Source organism: Lithobates pipiens, unplaced genomic scaffold (genome assembly GCF_037356315.1).
Source record: "Lithobates pipiens isolate NorthernLeopardFrog02 unplaced genomic scaffold, aLitPip1_a1.2 Scaffold_16, whole genome shotgun sequence".
Lineage (NCBI taxonomy): Eukaryota > Metazoa > Chordata > Amphibia > Anura > Ranidae > Lithobates > Lithobates pipiens.
In genome coordinates, this window is record NW_027507748.1 from 99,200,609 (window position 1) to 99,217,436 (window position 16,828).

At 42.2% G+C, this 16,828-nt stretch overlaps 1 protein-coding gene across 1 annotated transcript in view; it reads right to left on the bottom strand.

Annotated features, from left to right (window-relative positions):
* Nucleotides 1–15,691, bottom strand: part of PROS1 (protein S) — a 125,582-nt gene extending 109,891 nt beyond the window's left edge. The window contains exon 1 of the mRNA XM_077480168.1: nucleotides 15,437–15,691. Coding sequence (XP_077336294.1) covers nucleotides 15,437–15,515 — 79 coding nt within the window. The 5' untranslated portion in view covers nucleotides 15,516–15,691. The remainder of the gene's footprint in view (nucleotides 1–15,436) is intronic.
* Between the last annotated feature and the right edge of the window lie 1,137 nt (nucleotides 15,692–16,828).

Consider the following 16,828-nt stretch of genomic DNA (forward strand, 5'->3'; position numbering starts at 1 on the left):
GCATTATTGCTATTACTACTATTGTTGTTGTTATCATTATGATTACCATGTCCACATTATTCAAGCCTTTAGTTGTTATCAACGTCTCTATAGGCATTCCTCAATTTGGCCTATTATCAATACTTTTGAGATCCAAAATTACCTACCACCTATAAATATACTTACTATTACCATCTTTATATTTATAGTTATTTTCATGTTTATTTTTTTATTTTTATATTTATCTTTATTTTTATTATTATAATTTTTATTCCTATTATTATTATTAATATTATTATTATTATTTACATTTTCATTTTCATCTTTATTTTCATTTTTATTTTTACTTTTATTTTATTTCCATTATTATCACTATTTTTGTTATTATTATTATTATTATCATTATTAATTTTATTAGTATTTTTGCAAAAATGTATTTTATTTTTATTTATTTTAAATTTTTTTCATTTTCATTGTTTTTTTCATTTCTGTTCATTTTCCACAACTCTTTTATACATACATTCTTTGTTCCCTATATATATAACTCTTCTCTAAAACTTTTCACCTTTTTCAAGTTCACCTTCGTTACCATATATTTTACTCACTTGCCATAGTATTATCATTAGTATAACCCTCTCAACCAGCTTGCATCGATTATAGGGTTAATTGCTATCTTGTCTGTCATTATCTATTCACTCTCCTATTTAAGAGCAGTCCACTGCAGCATTGCCTATACCTGCACTTGAGAAAGGAGCGCGCATGCCCGAACGAGGCTTGCGCAAGCTCAGAAACGCGTTGTGCTTTTGGGTACCCCCCAGGCTGACGTCACACGCTGTCTACGAGCCAGTCTGAGTCTCTGTGCATCACAGAACACAGCAGAACTTCCCCTAGCGCGCTGTGGAGGAGGATTCATCCAGTAACAGCACCAGCGAAAGGGAACAGTGATTTGACTATCAAACGGAGGACAATAATAATTATGGATGTAAGTGAGACTTTTATTAATTGTATAAAATAAATGAACTTTTTACTGATTTGGCGCTCTTCTATATATTCCTTTATTGGTATCCTATTCATGAGATGACTTCACTCTAAAGAAGCAGCTGCCGCAGGTGATTGTGCACATACATCCCTTATCCTCTAAGGACAGCAAGCAACCTTTCTGGATTTTCAGCAAATTCCAAGTACTGTTTTCTCAGATAACTTTTTTTAAAAACATCTTGCTTTGATAAAAACTGTTTTGAATTTATTTTAATGAACAATACAGACTGAACTGAAAAGGACACACCAGTATCTTTTAAAGCGCTAGTATCTTGTGTTGTTTTTTTTAGCACACCCTATGTGAATGAGTATGGGGTACAATGTACCCATTCACCTGTGAAAAAAAGAAGAAAAAAAAAACACAACACACAAGGGTTAAAATAGTTTATTGCACAGCTCCGGGGGTCTTCTTCCGTCTTCGTGGGTCTTCTTGCCGGACTCCTCCGCTATCTTCTGCTCTTTTGCTAGCTCTTTCACTAGCGGAAAAGCCTGGCTTTCTTCTGCGCTGCTGTCCTCTTCTTCCGACTTTGGGGGTTTTGTCCCCCTCTTCGGTTCTTCTTGCCGGGCCACCGCGCCTTCTTCTAGCTCTTTTGCAAGCGGTGGCCCGGTCTTCTGTCGCTGCTGCCGCTGTCGCCGTCTTCTGTTCTTCTCTTCTGGAGATGTTGCCTCGTCGCTGTCTCCGGTCACTATGACAGGACACACGGCGTGCGGCGACTTAAAGAGGAAGTAAACCCTGATGGGTTTACTTCCTCTTTTTTTCCCTGCAAAGGTAAAGCATAATGGACTACTATGCATCGCATAGTAGCTCATTATGTGTCACTTACCTGACACAGGAGCCAGCGAAGTCGCCGCTGAACCCTGTAGTCCACCGCATCCATGTTGCTGGTGGCGTCTCGCAGCTCCGACGAATCACAGCGGCGAAGCCGCGATGACGTCACTCCCGCGCATGCGCACGGGAGTCGCGTCTCGCAGCTCCGCCGCTGCCACTCGGCGAAGCCGCGATGACGTCACTCCCGCGCATGCGCACGGGAGTCGACAAATTAGGCAAATCCATTCGGTGCCCATTTTCGGGCAAATATCTCCTAAACCATATAGGTTTAGGAGATATTGCTTGGACCTTCAGGTAAGCCTTAATCTAGGCTTACCTGTAGGTCCAAGTTGTTTGGAAGGGTTTACTTCCTCTTTAAATAGGGACATCACTGGATGATGTCCCTGCCCATTATGATGTCACAGTCCCAGCATCCTCTGGATTTTTCAGCATAGGGATTTCCCTTTAAGTCCATACCAGGTGACGGGACCAGCGACGCCTCCTTCGCTGGCCCCGGCTACCTGGAGCCGCGCTCAAAATGAGCGGACTTTTCTCCGGGCGGGAAAAGTCCATTCATTTCAAAAGTACAACAGACTGGCACACACACGGCCGTACTGTCCGCCGAAATGTGGACAGATTGGTGTGCAAAACTACTTTCTTATTCTGCCGGACTTTTGGGTAAAAAAAAGTCCACCGGAGCCTACACACGGGCAGATTGTCCAGCGGACTTGAGTCCGCCGGACTTTTCCACCAGATTGCTTGATCGTGTGTATAAGTCTGCTTGTCTTCAGCAAACTGTTTGCAGGCTTTCTTGTGCATCTTCTTTAAAAGAGGCTTCCTTCTGGGACGACAGCCATGCAGACCAAATTGATGCCTTGTGCAGCGTATGGTCTGAGCACTGACATGCTGACCCCCCCCCCCCCACCCCTTCAATCTCTGCAGCAATGCTGGCAGCACTCATACGTCTTCCCAAAGACAACCTCTGGATATAACGCTGAGCACGTGCACTCAACTTCTTTGGTCGACCATGGCGAGGCCTGTTCTGAGTGGAACCTGTCCTGTTAAACTGCTGTATGGTCTTGGCCACAGTGCTGGAGCTCAGTTTTAGGGTCTTGGCAATCTTCTTATAGCTTAGGCCATCTTTATGTAGAGTAACAATTCTTTTTCAGTTCCTCAGAGAGTTCTTTGCCATGAGCTGCCATGTTGAACTTCTAGTGACCAGTATGAGACAGTGAGAACAATAACACCAAATTTAACACACCTGCTCCCCATTCACACCTGAGACCTTGTAACACTAACGAGTTACATGACACTGGGAGGGAAAATGGCTAATTGGGCCCAATTTTTGATATTTTCCCTTAGGGGTGTACTCACTTTTGTTGCCAGCAGTTTAGACATTAACTCCCTGGCGGTATTCCCGAATCTGGCTGGGGGTGAAAATTCATAACCATTAGCGGTAACCCCCCAAACCAGACTCGGGATTGCATCACAGAATCCAGGATGAGTATGCTTACCTTATCCCCTGGATCCAGTGATTTCTCCCCCACAGTGCGAGTGGCTCGTCCTCTGCTCGATCTATCATGGAGCCGGGCTCCGTTCCCTGGGAGCGTTGCAACACACACATTACATACAGTATAATGCAATCTTACAGATTACATTATACTTTATGAAATTATTTCACATCCCTTTTGTCCCTAGTGGTCTGCCCAGTGCCCTTAATGTAGTTTTATATTATAAATATTGTTCTTTCTGCCTGGAAACTGGAGATTGTCCATAGCAAACAAAACTGTCACTTTACATCAAAAGTGGTTTTAGACCAGCTAGAAAACAGTGATAATAAATTAGAATCACTCGTAGAATTGAGGGATAGCGATTTGTGGGGAGATCCGTCATCAAATACTGAAAAGTAACGACAGTGACAATTCTGCAACTGAGCAAATTTCAGTGTTTTTGATTTGATTACATTATTGAATATTTTTTATTATTATTATTATATTATTATTTGGTATAATTATTTATAGTTATTTATTATATTTTCATTTATAATTATTTTTTTCAAATTTTATCATACCCGGGATGTCTACTACACTCTGGTTTGGACAGATTTAAGTGAGTTACAGGCCTACAAAGAATTACAAGCCTACAATATAAAATGCCAAATTTCCATGCAAAACATTGTACCGCTTTCAGCACCTAAAATCCGACATAATCATACCACCAGGGAGGTTAATGGATGTGTGCTGAGTTATTTTGAGGGCAACGCAAATTTACACTGTTATACAAGCTGTACACTCACTACTTTACATTGTAGCAAAGTATCATTTCTTTCATTTCAATGAAAAGATATAAAAAATATTTGAAAAAATGTGAGATACTATATATATATATAATCTTGTTATATATATATATATATATATATATATATTCTTCTCCATCAGCAACGTGTGCTAAAACAAATCACCAATGTGCTTTTAGGTTACGCATTTTTATCTATTTATGTATATATACAAACTATTAGGAATTTCACTTTTTAATAAGTTTATATATAAATTATCACAGATATGTACTATATATCGTTTCACACTGTATTAAGTATTTCCTAGTTGAGCTACAATAAATGAATGAAAAAAAAAAAAAAACGGAAAAATAACATATGTCTTTATAAAACAGAAGCTATTCACACATCATTGCTACAAAGTAGCTTGATATGCAATCGTCAGGAAAAGACATGAAAACTTTCTGCACGTACATAGTAATAGCTGTAGGATTTACAGTGGAGGGTTCCATTAACCTCACATGATCCTGACCCTAAAGGACCTTGTGTAGGAGAGGAAGGTGTCAGGAGCATGGGGGGGGTTATTAGCTAAGCCTGGAATGTTAACGCTTCTCCCTATTCATCTTGGTGCTTGTCTACTTCTACATACATCCCTTTCCTCCCCCACTTACTAATAACTCCATTATGTCCAGTGTAATGAACTTACATGTACTGGCTTTCTTTATATAACAAAATGCAAGAAGGGTCTTCCAATCCATTCTTGCAAGGTGTTGGATATTAATAGCAGTGTTTTGGAAAAATGGCTTCTGATCTGACAGATGTCTCACCAAGAAAGATGAGCCATAAGAAATCCAACACCCTTCCTTTGTCAAATCACCACACCTCTGTGACCCATGTGGCTGCTGTTCATATGCAGTTCGCGGGTAGTAAAAGCTTATGTGGAGAAAATGGTATCAATTAAGAGAGACTTTACAAAATCTGCATAAAATAACAAAAATTCCTAATGCCCTGTACACGGTCGGAAATTCAGACGGAAAAGGTCCGATCAGATTATATTGGCGGAAAATCCAAAAAAAAAAATCTGATTTGACTTTTTCCAATCCTTTGTAGAGAATCCCGATCGGACAAAGTGCCACGCATGCTCAGATCAAAGTATGAGACCAAAGCTATTTGCTACTAGACTCAACATAGTCCCGTCGTAAATGAACGGACGCCATCACGTTCCAAACTATCTGATTTTCCGACAACTTTGTCTGACCGTGTGTATGCAACACAAGTTTCGGACAAAATCCATTGGAAAAAAACTGACAGATTTTGTGATCGGAATATCTGACCGTGTGTACAGGGCATAACACTTGGAGGTACTCACTATTACTTTATAGTTGGCTACCATACTGCCATTGTTGAAGCTGGGTACACACAGGCTGAATGCCCAGGAACTTTGGGCGGTTAAAAAAAAAAATGTCCGACATTCGGTCCGTGTGTATGCCACTCTGTCAGTCAGAAGCCGGCCAAACGGACCAGCATGTTGGAAAACCAACAGCCAACTGACTCCCATCAGCGCTCTCCACCAATGGTGGAGAGCGCTGATTGGAAGGGTTCTGGCAGGGGAGCCATCCCACTGTCAGAACACAATAGATCAGCAGATCGTTGTACTAAGTTTGCATAGTTAGTACAGTGGCTCCCACTGGAGCCGGCAGTTTGTTTTTTTCATTCAACCCAACTCATAGTGTGCACCAGGCTTAAGGCTGATAGAAACCATGTCATAGGTTCCCATCATTATATTGTGGGTTCATGCTGACCCAGCCACCCGAAGCTGATACAGTGGCTCCTGACTTATAAAAGATGAGTAGACCGTGATTTTCAGTGTCATGGTGGAATAAGGCAAACTAAAAACAAGTACCTGGGTAACAAAGCCAGGTAAAACGGTTTCAGTTTGAACACCCAATCAGAGAAATTTTAAAAACATTTTAAAAACATAATTTCTATTGCACATGATTTGATGATTGAAGTAAATGCAGTTTCATTGAGGTGAAAGTGTTCTCATTTTACCTGAGTTTTTCCATACTGGATGAATGCAGTGAACTGCAATGACACAAGGAGAACAATAGTTTTCTATGTGACATATTCACCCTAATACTGTATGTATTCCAGAGATGTGCCTTAAAATGCAACATAACAAAGAACAAGCATAAAAATGAGCACAAATGCATGTGACTGCAGGTCAATGGAGATGCTATTTTATGTGCATCATAGTGTGAATGGGTCCTTACTAGGGATGAACCGAACACCCCCCGGTTTGGTTCCCACCAGAACCTGCGAACGGACCGAAAGTTCGCACGAACGTTAGAACCCTATTAATTACAATAGACGCGAACGTTTGAAATCTAAAGTGCTAATTATAACGACCAATATGCATGTTATTGTCCTAAAAAGGGTTTGGGGACCTGGGACCTGCCCCAGGGGACATGTATCAATGCAAAAAGAAGTTTCAAAAACTGACGTTTTTTCTGGAGCAATCATTTTAATGAGGCATAAAGTGAAACAAAAAGTGAAATATTACTTTAAATATCATACATGGGGGGTGTCTAAAGTATGCCTGTGAAGTGGCATGTGTTTCCCATGTTTAGAACAGTCCCTGCACAAAATGACATTTGTAAAGGAAAAAAAGCCATTTAAAACTGCTGGCGGCTATTAAAGCATTAATTAAGTAATTATTCATTAATGTCTTGTCCTGGCAATATGGAGAAAAATCTTTGAGAAAAATGGCATGTCTACCCCATCACCCCCTACCCCAGCCCATTACCAGCCCCTTTCGGTCTTGTATGGATATTAAGGGGAACCCCGCACCCAAAATATGTTGTGTTAATGTTAGGCAGATGCCTGTATTGCACAAATGAACTACACAACACCAGCAACGAGGGAGTAGATTCAGGTGCATGCTGTGCAGGAGGCACACTACACTGACTGAATATTAGGCAGATGCCTGTATTGCACAAATGAACTACACAACACCAGCAATGAGGGGGGGGGGGGGTAGATTCAGATGTATGCTGTGCAGGAGGCACATTTCTCCCACTGTAACAGCGCTAGGTTAGGAAGCAAAGCAAAGCTGACACTGTCCCTGCCTATCCTGCTCTCTCCCTGAACACTACACTCACTGGAACAGTGGTATCTAAAGAAGCAAAGCAAAGCTGACACTGTCCTTGCCTATCCTTCTTTCTATGAACGCCGCAACACACTACACAAGGCCGCCGCGCTGGCGGCCTTATATAGTGTGGGGCGTGTACTAAACCCCCTGAGCTATAATTGGCCACAGGCATCCAACCTGTGGCCAATTATGGCTCTCCTCGCTGCCGGCGCTGTGATTGGCCAAGCATGCGGGGTCACAGTGCATGCTTGGCCAATCAGCAGCCAGCAATGCACTGAGACTGGCGCAGTGCATTGTGGGCCGTTCGTATCACACAAATTTGATGCGAATGGCCCACAAAGTTCTGTTTTCAACGAACGAACGAACGACCAATGTTCAATTCGAACATGGGTTTGAATCAAACACCGGGCTCATCCCTAGTCCTTTCTAAATCAGACACACAGGGGTTGATTTACTAAAGGCAAATAGACTGTGCACTTTGCAAAATGCAGTTGCTCCAGAGCTTAATAAATGAGGTAAGGTTTCACTTTGCAAAGAATACCCAATTACATGCAAGGAAAATAAAAACAAAATTTTTGCTTGCACATGATTGGATGATGGAAGTGAGCAGAGCTTCTGCTAATTTACTAACCTCTGGAGCAACTGCACATGTAGAGTGCACAGTCTTTTGGCCTTTAGTAAATTAACCCCACAGAGTTGCATGTACATGAGTGCACAAGATTATCAGGCCAGAATATACATAAGGGTACCGGGAACAAGGTATACATGTGTACGTAAGTGTACTAGGTGCAAAGTATACGGGAGTAGTACATAGGGTACCAGGTAGAACGCGTACATGAGGTTATACATAAAAGTACCAAGTGCTTAGTGTACAGGAGGAGTGTATAAGAGTATCACCAGTTACAAAGTTTACATGAGGAGAATATATGAGTACCAGGTGTAGAGTATACATGAGGGGTACATAAGAGTACTGGGTGCAAATTATACATGAGGAGTTCATAAGAATACTGGGTAAAGAGTGTATATGAGGAGTACATGAGAGTACCAGGGGCAATTTATACATTAGTACATAAGAGTACTGGGTGCAAAGTATATAGGAGTACACAAGGTACTGGGTAGCAAGCGTACATAAGTACATAAGAGTACCAGGCTGATAGTGCTGGGTGCAGAGTGTACACGAAGAGTGCACGGGGTATATTATATCTCTGGACGAGTATTGTGTAGAGAGTACATAAGGAGTACATAAGAGTATTGGGTAGAGAATATATGAGGGGAATATAAGAGTATAGGGTAGACAGTGTACATGAGGAGTACATGAGAGTACTGGGAAGCCAGGGTAGAGTGTACATAAAGAGTGCTTAAGAGTACTCAGAAAGTAGTGGTTAATGATTCTTACTCTGAATGGTCCTACAAGTTTATCAGTGGTGTACCCCAAGGTTCAGTGGGGGACCCTTATTTTTTTTTATATTTATCAATGATATAGGGTCTGGGGTTAATAGTACCATTCAGTCTTTGCAGGTGACACCAAGCTTTGGAGTGGAATAATGTCCTTATAGGATGTCTCCAATTTACAAGCCGACCTCAATGCACTGTTTCATTGGGCAACATTGTAGCACATGAGGTTTAATGTTGATAAATGTAAAGATGTGCACTTGGGGGCTAAGACTATGCATGCATCATACATACTAGGGGGAGTACAACTGGGGGAATCCATAGTGGAGAAGGATCTTGGGGTTTTGGTAGCTCATAAGCTTAATAATAACATGTAATGCCAAGCTGCAAGCAAAATCCTTTCTTGTATTAAGAGAGGTATGGACTCCAGAGACGAGAGCGAGATATAATTTTTTCTCATGTACAAATCATTAGTAAGACCTCATCTGGAATACGCAGTTCAGTTTTGGGCACCAGTTCTCAAAAAGGATATCAGGGAACTGAAGAAAGTGCAAAGAAGGGCAACCAAACTGATAAGAGGCATGGAGGAACTCAGCTATGAGGAAAGATTAGAGGAACTGAATTTATTCTCTCTTGAGAAGAGGAGCTTAAGGAGGGGTTATGATTAACACAGTGGCATTTCTGGGGGGAGTGGGCAGAAGGGGGTGCGGGTCGCACCCGAGTGACACCTGCCAGACGGGTGACACCCGTGGGCAGTATGTTGCCTTCTTTTACAATAAAAAAATATTACAATAAAAATAAAATTGTACGTTATCCATATCATTGATCGTTAAGGTGGAAGTAAACTTCAGTGGCTGACATTTACCTATAGGTTAGCCTATACACTATACACTCACTGAAGGAACAGTAACCTGGGCTGCTCCTTCAGAGTCCTGTGCTGTTAACAGCGGCTCCCGAGCGCATATGTGATAGTGACAGCATTGTGGTACAGCCAATAAGATGGCCGCAGGATGCAATCCCGGAAGGAAGACAAGTGAAGATGGAAGCCCTGCCAGTGGTGAGAGTGCGTTGCTGGAGTGCTTTGTTGTAAAGTGGATGTAAACCCTCTCCTATACCAGTGGAGTGAACAGCCTCAGATGATACACAGAGATGAAACAAATCTCCCTACATATGTTTTATGTTTATCTGCAGTTTTTCCTTTCTACATTCTTTAGAATGTGCATATTATGTTACAGATCTTTCTTCCTCATTCAGCAGTGGGAGGGGAGTCTGGGCATACACTTTGTGAGATCTGATTGGAGGAAAGGCACACACCCCCTCTTCACATAGGCAGAGGAATGAAGAAACTTGCAGAGCTGTATTGTGAAAAAACAAGCTCTCTGCTTATCTATCTCTAAGCCCTTTTACACACGGTCGGACATTCCGACGGAAAATGTCAGATCGGACCGTGTTGTCGAATAATCCAACTGTGTGTGGGCTCCATTGGACTGTTTCCCTCGGAATATCCAACGGACAAAGTTTTAGAGCTGGGCTATAAAACTTTCCGACAACATGATCCGATCGGACTTTGTCCAATTGTGTGTAGAGAATTCCGATCGGACAAAGTGCCACGCATGCTCAGATCAAATTCCTAGACCAAAGCTATTGGCTACTAGCCTGAACGTAGTCCTATCGTAACGAAATAACGTCATCACGTTACTTACGATCGGATTTTCCGACAACTTTGTCCGACCGTGTGTATGCAACACAAGTTTCGGACAAAATCCGTCCGAACAAAATCCGACAGATTTTGTTGTCGGAATTTCCTACCGTGTGTGCAAAGGCTAAGACCCCTTTCACACTGCCAGCGGGCCAGCTAGATTTACTGTCGTTTTACTGACGCTTTTCAGCTGTTAGCGGTACACTTTTAAATGCTCCCGAAAAGCGCCGTTGCCGAAGCACTTTGCAGTCGCTTCAGCAGTGCTGCTGATTCATTTCAATGGGAAGGGGCAGTGGGGGAGCGGTGAAAACACTGCTCCTAAATCGCTCCAAAGATGCTGCTTGCAGGATTTTTTCTAACATCCTGCAAGCGCACCGCTCCAGTGTGAAAAAACTTGGGCTTTCACACTGGGGCTGCAAGGGAGGCGTTTTTCAGGTGCTTTAGAGGCACTATTTTTAGCCCTTTAGCGCCTGAAAAATGCCTCAGTGTGAAAGGGGTCTTAGTTTGTTCCCTGACACAAATTTTTAGCTGCTTTTATCTCCTGTGTCGGAGAGCTTATCAGAAGTTATCATACTGATAACAGAGGAACGGAGCAGCAGAAAGACATGGGACTCAGAGCTTTGGAGAGAGATAAGTCAACACTGCAGATACATGTGCCCCACTCAGATTTCATGAATGGGGTTTACATCCCCTTTAACCTCTTCAGCCACGGAAGATTTTACCCCCTTCCTGACCAGAGCACTTTTTTGTGATTCGGCACTGCATCCCTTTAACTGACAATTGCACGGTTGTGCGACGTTGCACTCAAACAAAATTGACGTCCTTTTTTTGCCACAAATAGAGCTTTCTTTTGGTGGTATTTAATTACTTCTGTGATTTTAATTTTTTGTGCTTTAAACAAAAAAGAGCAACAATTTTGAAAAAAAACAATATTTTTTACTTTTTGCTATAATAAATATCCCCCAAAAAAATATATAAAAAAATTTTTTTTTTTCCTCAGTTTAGGCCAATATGTATTGTTCTACATATTTTTGGTAAAAAAAAATGCAATAAGCATATATTGATTGGTTTGCACAAAAGGTATAGCGTCTACAAAATAGGGGATATTTTTATGGCATTATTATTATAATTTTTTTTTGTATTAGTAATGGCGGCGATGGAGGCAGTGATTTTTATCATGACTGCGATATTATGGCGGACACATCGGAGACTTTTGACACTATTTTGGGATCATTATACAGAGATCAGTGCTATAAAAATGCACTGTGTAGTGTGTAAATGACACTGGCAGGGAAGGGGTTAAACACTAGGGGACGATCAAGAGGTTAAGTGTGTCCTAGGGAGTGATTCTAACTGTGGGGGGAGGGGTGGTGGGCTACAACTCACATGACAGCGATCACCGCTCCCGATGACAGGGAACAGTGATATCTGTCATGACACAAGTCATAATGTGGAAATGCCTTGTTTATATAGGCACTTCCCCCGTTCTGCGGCTCCATGACAGAATTGCCAGGAGACCGGCGGACATCGAGTCCGCGCACTCCCGCTAACCCCGCCATTTAAAGGGGACGTACGGGTACGCCCATTTGCCCACCTCTGCCACTGTGCTGACGTATAACGGCGTGCAGCGGTCGGCAAGTGATTACGGTAAATTTCACATAATGTGCTAGTATGCGACACATACTAGCACATTATAACTTTACCTCATAGGTTTAAAAAAAAAAAAGCATGGTGGTTTACTACAGCTTTAACTTGTGATCTGCCCGACTTTTTCTGCTCATCATCTATCCCTGTTGTTAGTGTTATTTATTTGTGGCAAAAGACAATTTCTCTTCTTCCAATGTGGCCCAGGAAGGTCAAAAGGTTGGACACCGCTGCTGTATACATTCTGTATCTGTTATCGTTCCATCTCTCAGTACGCACTGTCACTGGTAAATGTTCTATGCTCTAGCCAGCTGGGACACGTAACACTCAGATCTGTTGCAATGCTTGCAAAAAGTCGAGTAATGAATGGCAGGCAAAAGTAAAACAGCAAATGAAAGCACAAAAGCCTCCTATGAAGCCAGCTATTGACAATACAAAGGAAATGAAGCTGTCTCGGTAAAACACATGTTTTGGACTGAGAAGCAGCTGTGACAAACAACAGGATGTGAGTGAACAATAAGGGAACACACTGGATTCATGGCACGAACTCTTGATCAGTGTTTACAGGCCATAGTCTAAGCTCTCAGCTGGATATCCACTTAGATCTCTGGATACACAATCGTATGTAGGATTAGACAGTAAGATGAGTGTAATGCTCTTATATATATCACTCCATCACCATAATCCACCGGGAGGCTGCTCCTGAATTTCTGTAAACATTCTAAGACCTGTCTGAATATCTGTAAATTCAAACTCTTTTCGGCTCACAATATTTACCCTGGATCAAGTCATGATGTTTTTAATTTTGGCTGCTGACCGGACAATCTTGCAGGCAACTCCACAAACTGATTTCTGTGAAATGGGTATCACTCCATTTTCAAGTTTCCCCCAACAGTTGGTAAGTGTACGCTTATCATTGCCCTTTCTCAGGGAAAATTTCAAAATTTAAAATCACTGTTAACAAATTTTCAAGGGTTGAAATCTAATTTTTATAAATGCAGCAGCAGGCCAAAGTATCGCTGGCATTTCCGAAATTGGTCACATCACTGGTAAAAATTGTACCACATGTAGCCAACCTTAAGCTAACTGTGCATGGCTCAATTTTCTCTCTTAACAAAGGAAATTGGCTTATGCAGCGTACACACAATCTGAATTTTGGTCAGCAAAAGACTGATGAGAGCTTTTTGTCGGAAAAAATGTGACCGTGTGCATGCTCCATCGGACGTTTGCTGGCCGAATTTCCGACAGCAAAAGATTGGGAGCATGTTCTCAATTTTTCGGTCGGAAAAAGTTCAGATCGGAAATTCCGATCGTCTGTACCAATTCCGACACGCAAAATTCCTACGCATGATCGGAAATAGTTCGAAGCATGCTTGGAAGCATTATACTTAATTTTCTTGGCTCGTCGTAGTGTTGTACGTCACCATGTTCTTAACGGTCGAAAGTTCAGCGAACGTTTGTGTGACCGTGTGTATGCAAGCCAAACTTGAGCGGAATTCTGTTGGAAAAATCTTGGATGGTTTTTCCGACGGAATTCCGCTCAAGCTTGGCTTGCATATACACGGTCACACAAAAATTTGCTGGACTTTCGACCGCCAAGAACGTGGGAAATTCCGATTGTGTGTACACGGCATTAGTCCTTGCTAAACAAAATGAATAGAGGGACTCCCCTGCCAGCTATTTTATTCAGGTAATAAAATAGCATTGCCAATGCAATAGGATGCAGTTACTGTTTGGCAGATCATTTTCCACCCACGCGTAGTCAATTTTTTAAATTGAGTTTTGTCAACCCGGGTGTTGCTTTCAAGACCACTTCCAGCAAATTCAGCAGGAGTCTGCCAAAATTTGAGCTGTCTATGGGTGCTAATATGCAAGTCATAGAAGGTTCATCCATCGATGGACGTGGGTACAAACAGCACTTCGGATTTTTACATGCAGTTATTGCCAATGGCAATGATGGGAGAATTGATGGAGGAATTTAGCAATCCTGTGGTTGCAGGAAAGAAAATGGCATAATCTATGACCTGCCTTAGCCCTTGTACACACGGTCGGAGAATCCGTCGGAATGTGTCCTATCGGACCGTGTCGCCGGATAATCCGACTGTGTGTGGTATGCATTGGACTGATTCCGACCGAATATCCGTCTGACCCAATTTTCCAACATGTTGGAAATATTTTCCGACCAACTGGTTTGATCGGACATACTCCGATCATGTGTAGCGAATTTTGATCGGACCAAGTGCCACGCATGATCAGATCAAATTCCTACATCAAAGTTATTGGCTACTAGCCTGAATGTAGTCCCATCATAACGAAATTACGTCATCACGTTCTGAAAGATCGGATTTTTCGACAACTTAGTCCGACCGTGTGTACAGGGGCTTAGGCTTCTTTTACAAGGCCAAATCGTTTGTGGGGTAGCCAGTATCTTGCAGAAAAACTAAAGGTGGGTGCCCAGGTGTGTGCAAACACCCACTTCTGGGATGTCTGTACAAAGCTATGACCAACAGCGAGTTCAGCTGTCCACCGGTGATTGGAAGTGATGGCACAGGGCGCGGATAACCTGCGGTTAGGGAAAGGTGATCACAGCGAGTAGCTTCCATCCAGAGCCAATCATCTGTCCTAACCAAAGGTAATAGCTCTCTGTGTGATTACTTCCAAACACCAGTGGACTGCTACCTGTCATCGCTTTGTACAGGGTAACTGGCTGCTGTGCCTACACACAGCTAGGCTCCTGGCCATGGTTTTCTGAAAGATACTTGCCGATTTGGTCATGTGAGGGAGGCCTTAAGTGCTCATGGATGGACACATATATAGTTAATTGTGTTTATAGATCTGCTGATCAATGTCCCAAAAGCCATACAATCATACACATAGAACATATTACATCACTCGCACTATTAGCACATTTAAGCGCATTTGCAAATAAAGGATTGTTCCCTCTTCTAAGGAATTACATTGTAAAATCCCTGAACAGTTGTAATCACTTCCAATGCCCATGAGTTGTTAATAGCTTATATATTAACCCCTACATGAGTTATTATAAGATTCTTTGAGAAAGCGTTAAGCCTACTGCAAAACATGTCCAAATAGGACGTGTTCCTGTTGGCTATTTTAATAAAGGAAGAATATTTTGCCGTATTCCAGCTACAACAGATTGGTTGGATTGCCAGGAAGCCTCATGATGTGTGTGGTCGGCTTTGGTCCTAGTGGGCAGCATTGTGGGGTTGATTTACTAAGACCGGAGAGTGCCAAATCTGATGAAGCTCTGCGTAGAAACCAATTAGCTTCCAGTTTTTATTGTTAAAGCTTCATTGAACAAGCTGAAGTTAGAAGCTGATTGGCTACCATGCACAGCTGCACCAGATTTGCACTCTCAAGTTTTAGTAAATCAACCCCAATAAATGCAAACAAGTTCAAATCAAAGATATAACAAAAGAGATCACTTACACGTTCGTCCTTCCGACAGCGTGGTCATCAGTAGAGTGGAAGCCAGCAGGATCAGACAGACTGAGCTGAATAACATCATGTTCCGTTATAGAGAGGAGGCAGAGGCTGGTACAGCCTGGCCTGCACACTGCTGGGTTTGTGAGCTCAGCTCAGCTTCTTGTTCAGTATGCTGGGCTGGGGGGAGCTGCAAACACACTGGAGAGAGGCCCAATGATTCCAGGGCACTTCCAGGAAACATCCCTCCCCTGTCCACTGACAAGTACACAAACACAGGACCCTGGGATCAGGTATCCACATGGATTATTAGGCTTTATCAGATGGGAGGCATTGCAAAACAGCGTGGTATTTACATTAAACCTGCTCACCAACGCGCAGCCGACTGTTTACAGAGAAACTGCTTATGTGACAAAATGGACTTTCATCTGGAACAAAAGGACTAAATCAGGCCAGTTCATTTAAAGGACCGCTATAGAGAAAAATACTGGTATTCTGATATTTGTATAAAGATCAATTGGAACTTCACCTCTGGCCACGATTTATACTTTTCATATGCAACTGATTTCCAGGTATGGCAGTTTTTACCTAGTTACATTGGTCCAGCTTGGAGCAATGTATGTATGTATGGGCCATACCTGTGAGATCCCCGTGCAAGCTGGAAATCACTGTAGTACACACCACTACTACAGTTATCTACACTAGAGTCCACGTCTTGTCAAGTGGCTCCTTGCTGCTCACTGAACACAGGAGGTTGGCTGCTCGGCATTGGCGCCATTCAAGGAACGTTTTATGTTTTTACACTAAATGTAAAACAATGGGAGTGCACCACTCCAAAGTAATCACCTCTTCTAAGAACAGCTGTCTCCACAATCAGGCAGAGTGCTGACTCTGTTTGCAACAGAGATAATGGAATAAATAGAACGCATTTCACACCATATCTGGTGTGAAATGCGTCAGCAGGTGTGCAGTTAGTCTGTATTGCCCTGTGATGCTTTGATATCCATTTTTTAATAAAGGTGAATTTTTTTGAAGTGCGGCTATCCAGCGTTCTATTTCTTCCAAATGTAAAACAATCTTAGACTGGATAAGGTGGAGAGGAGGGGCAGTGACCTTAAAGTTTCCCCTTTGTACAACCAGAGAACATTTTGCAGTTACGGATGCAGCGCTACCCTCGTAAGAGCCGCTTGAGTATATTTGGTTCTGTAGTAAGAAGAGCCGGCAACACTGTAATCCTGGAAGTGTTGTTTATTGGTACATCAGAGTGACAATAAAACAGTAAAGCTGACGTGTTTTGGCAATAGTCGTAGCTGGTTTGATCCTGCCATAAACTAAATTCCTCTTTTTCGATCCTGGCATAAATTGAATGCCTCTTTTTTTATTTAGATTTTGCCATAA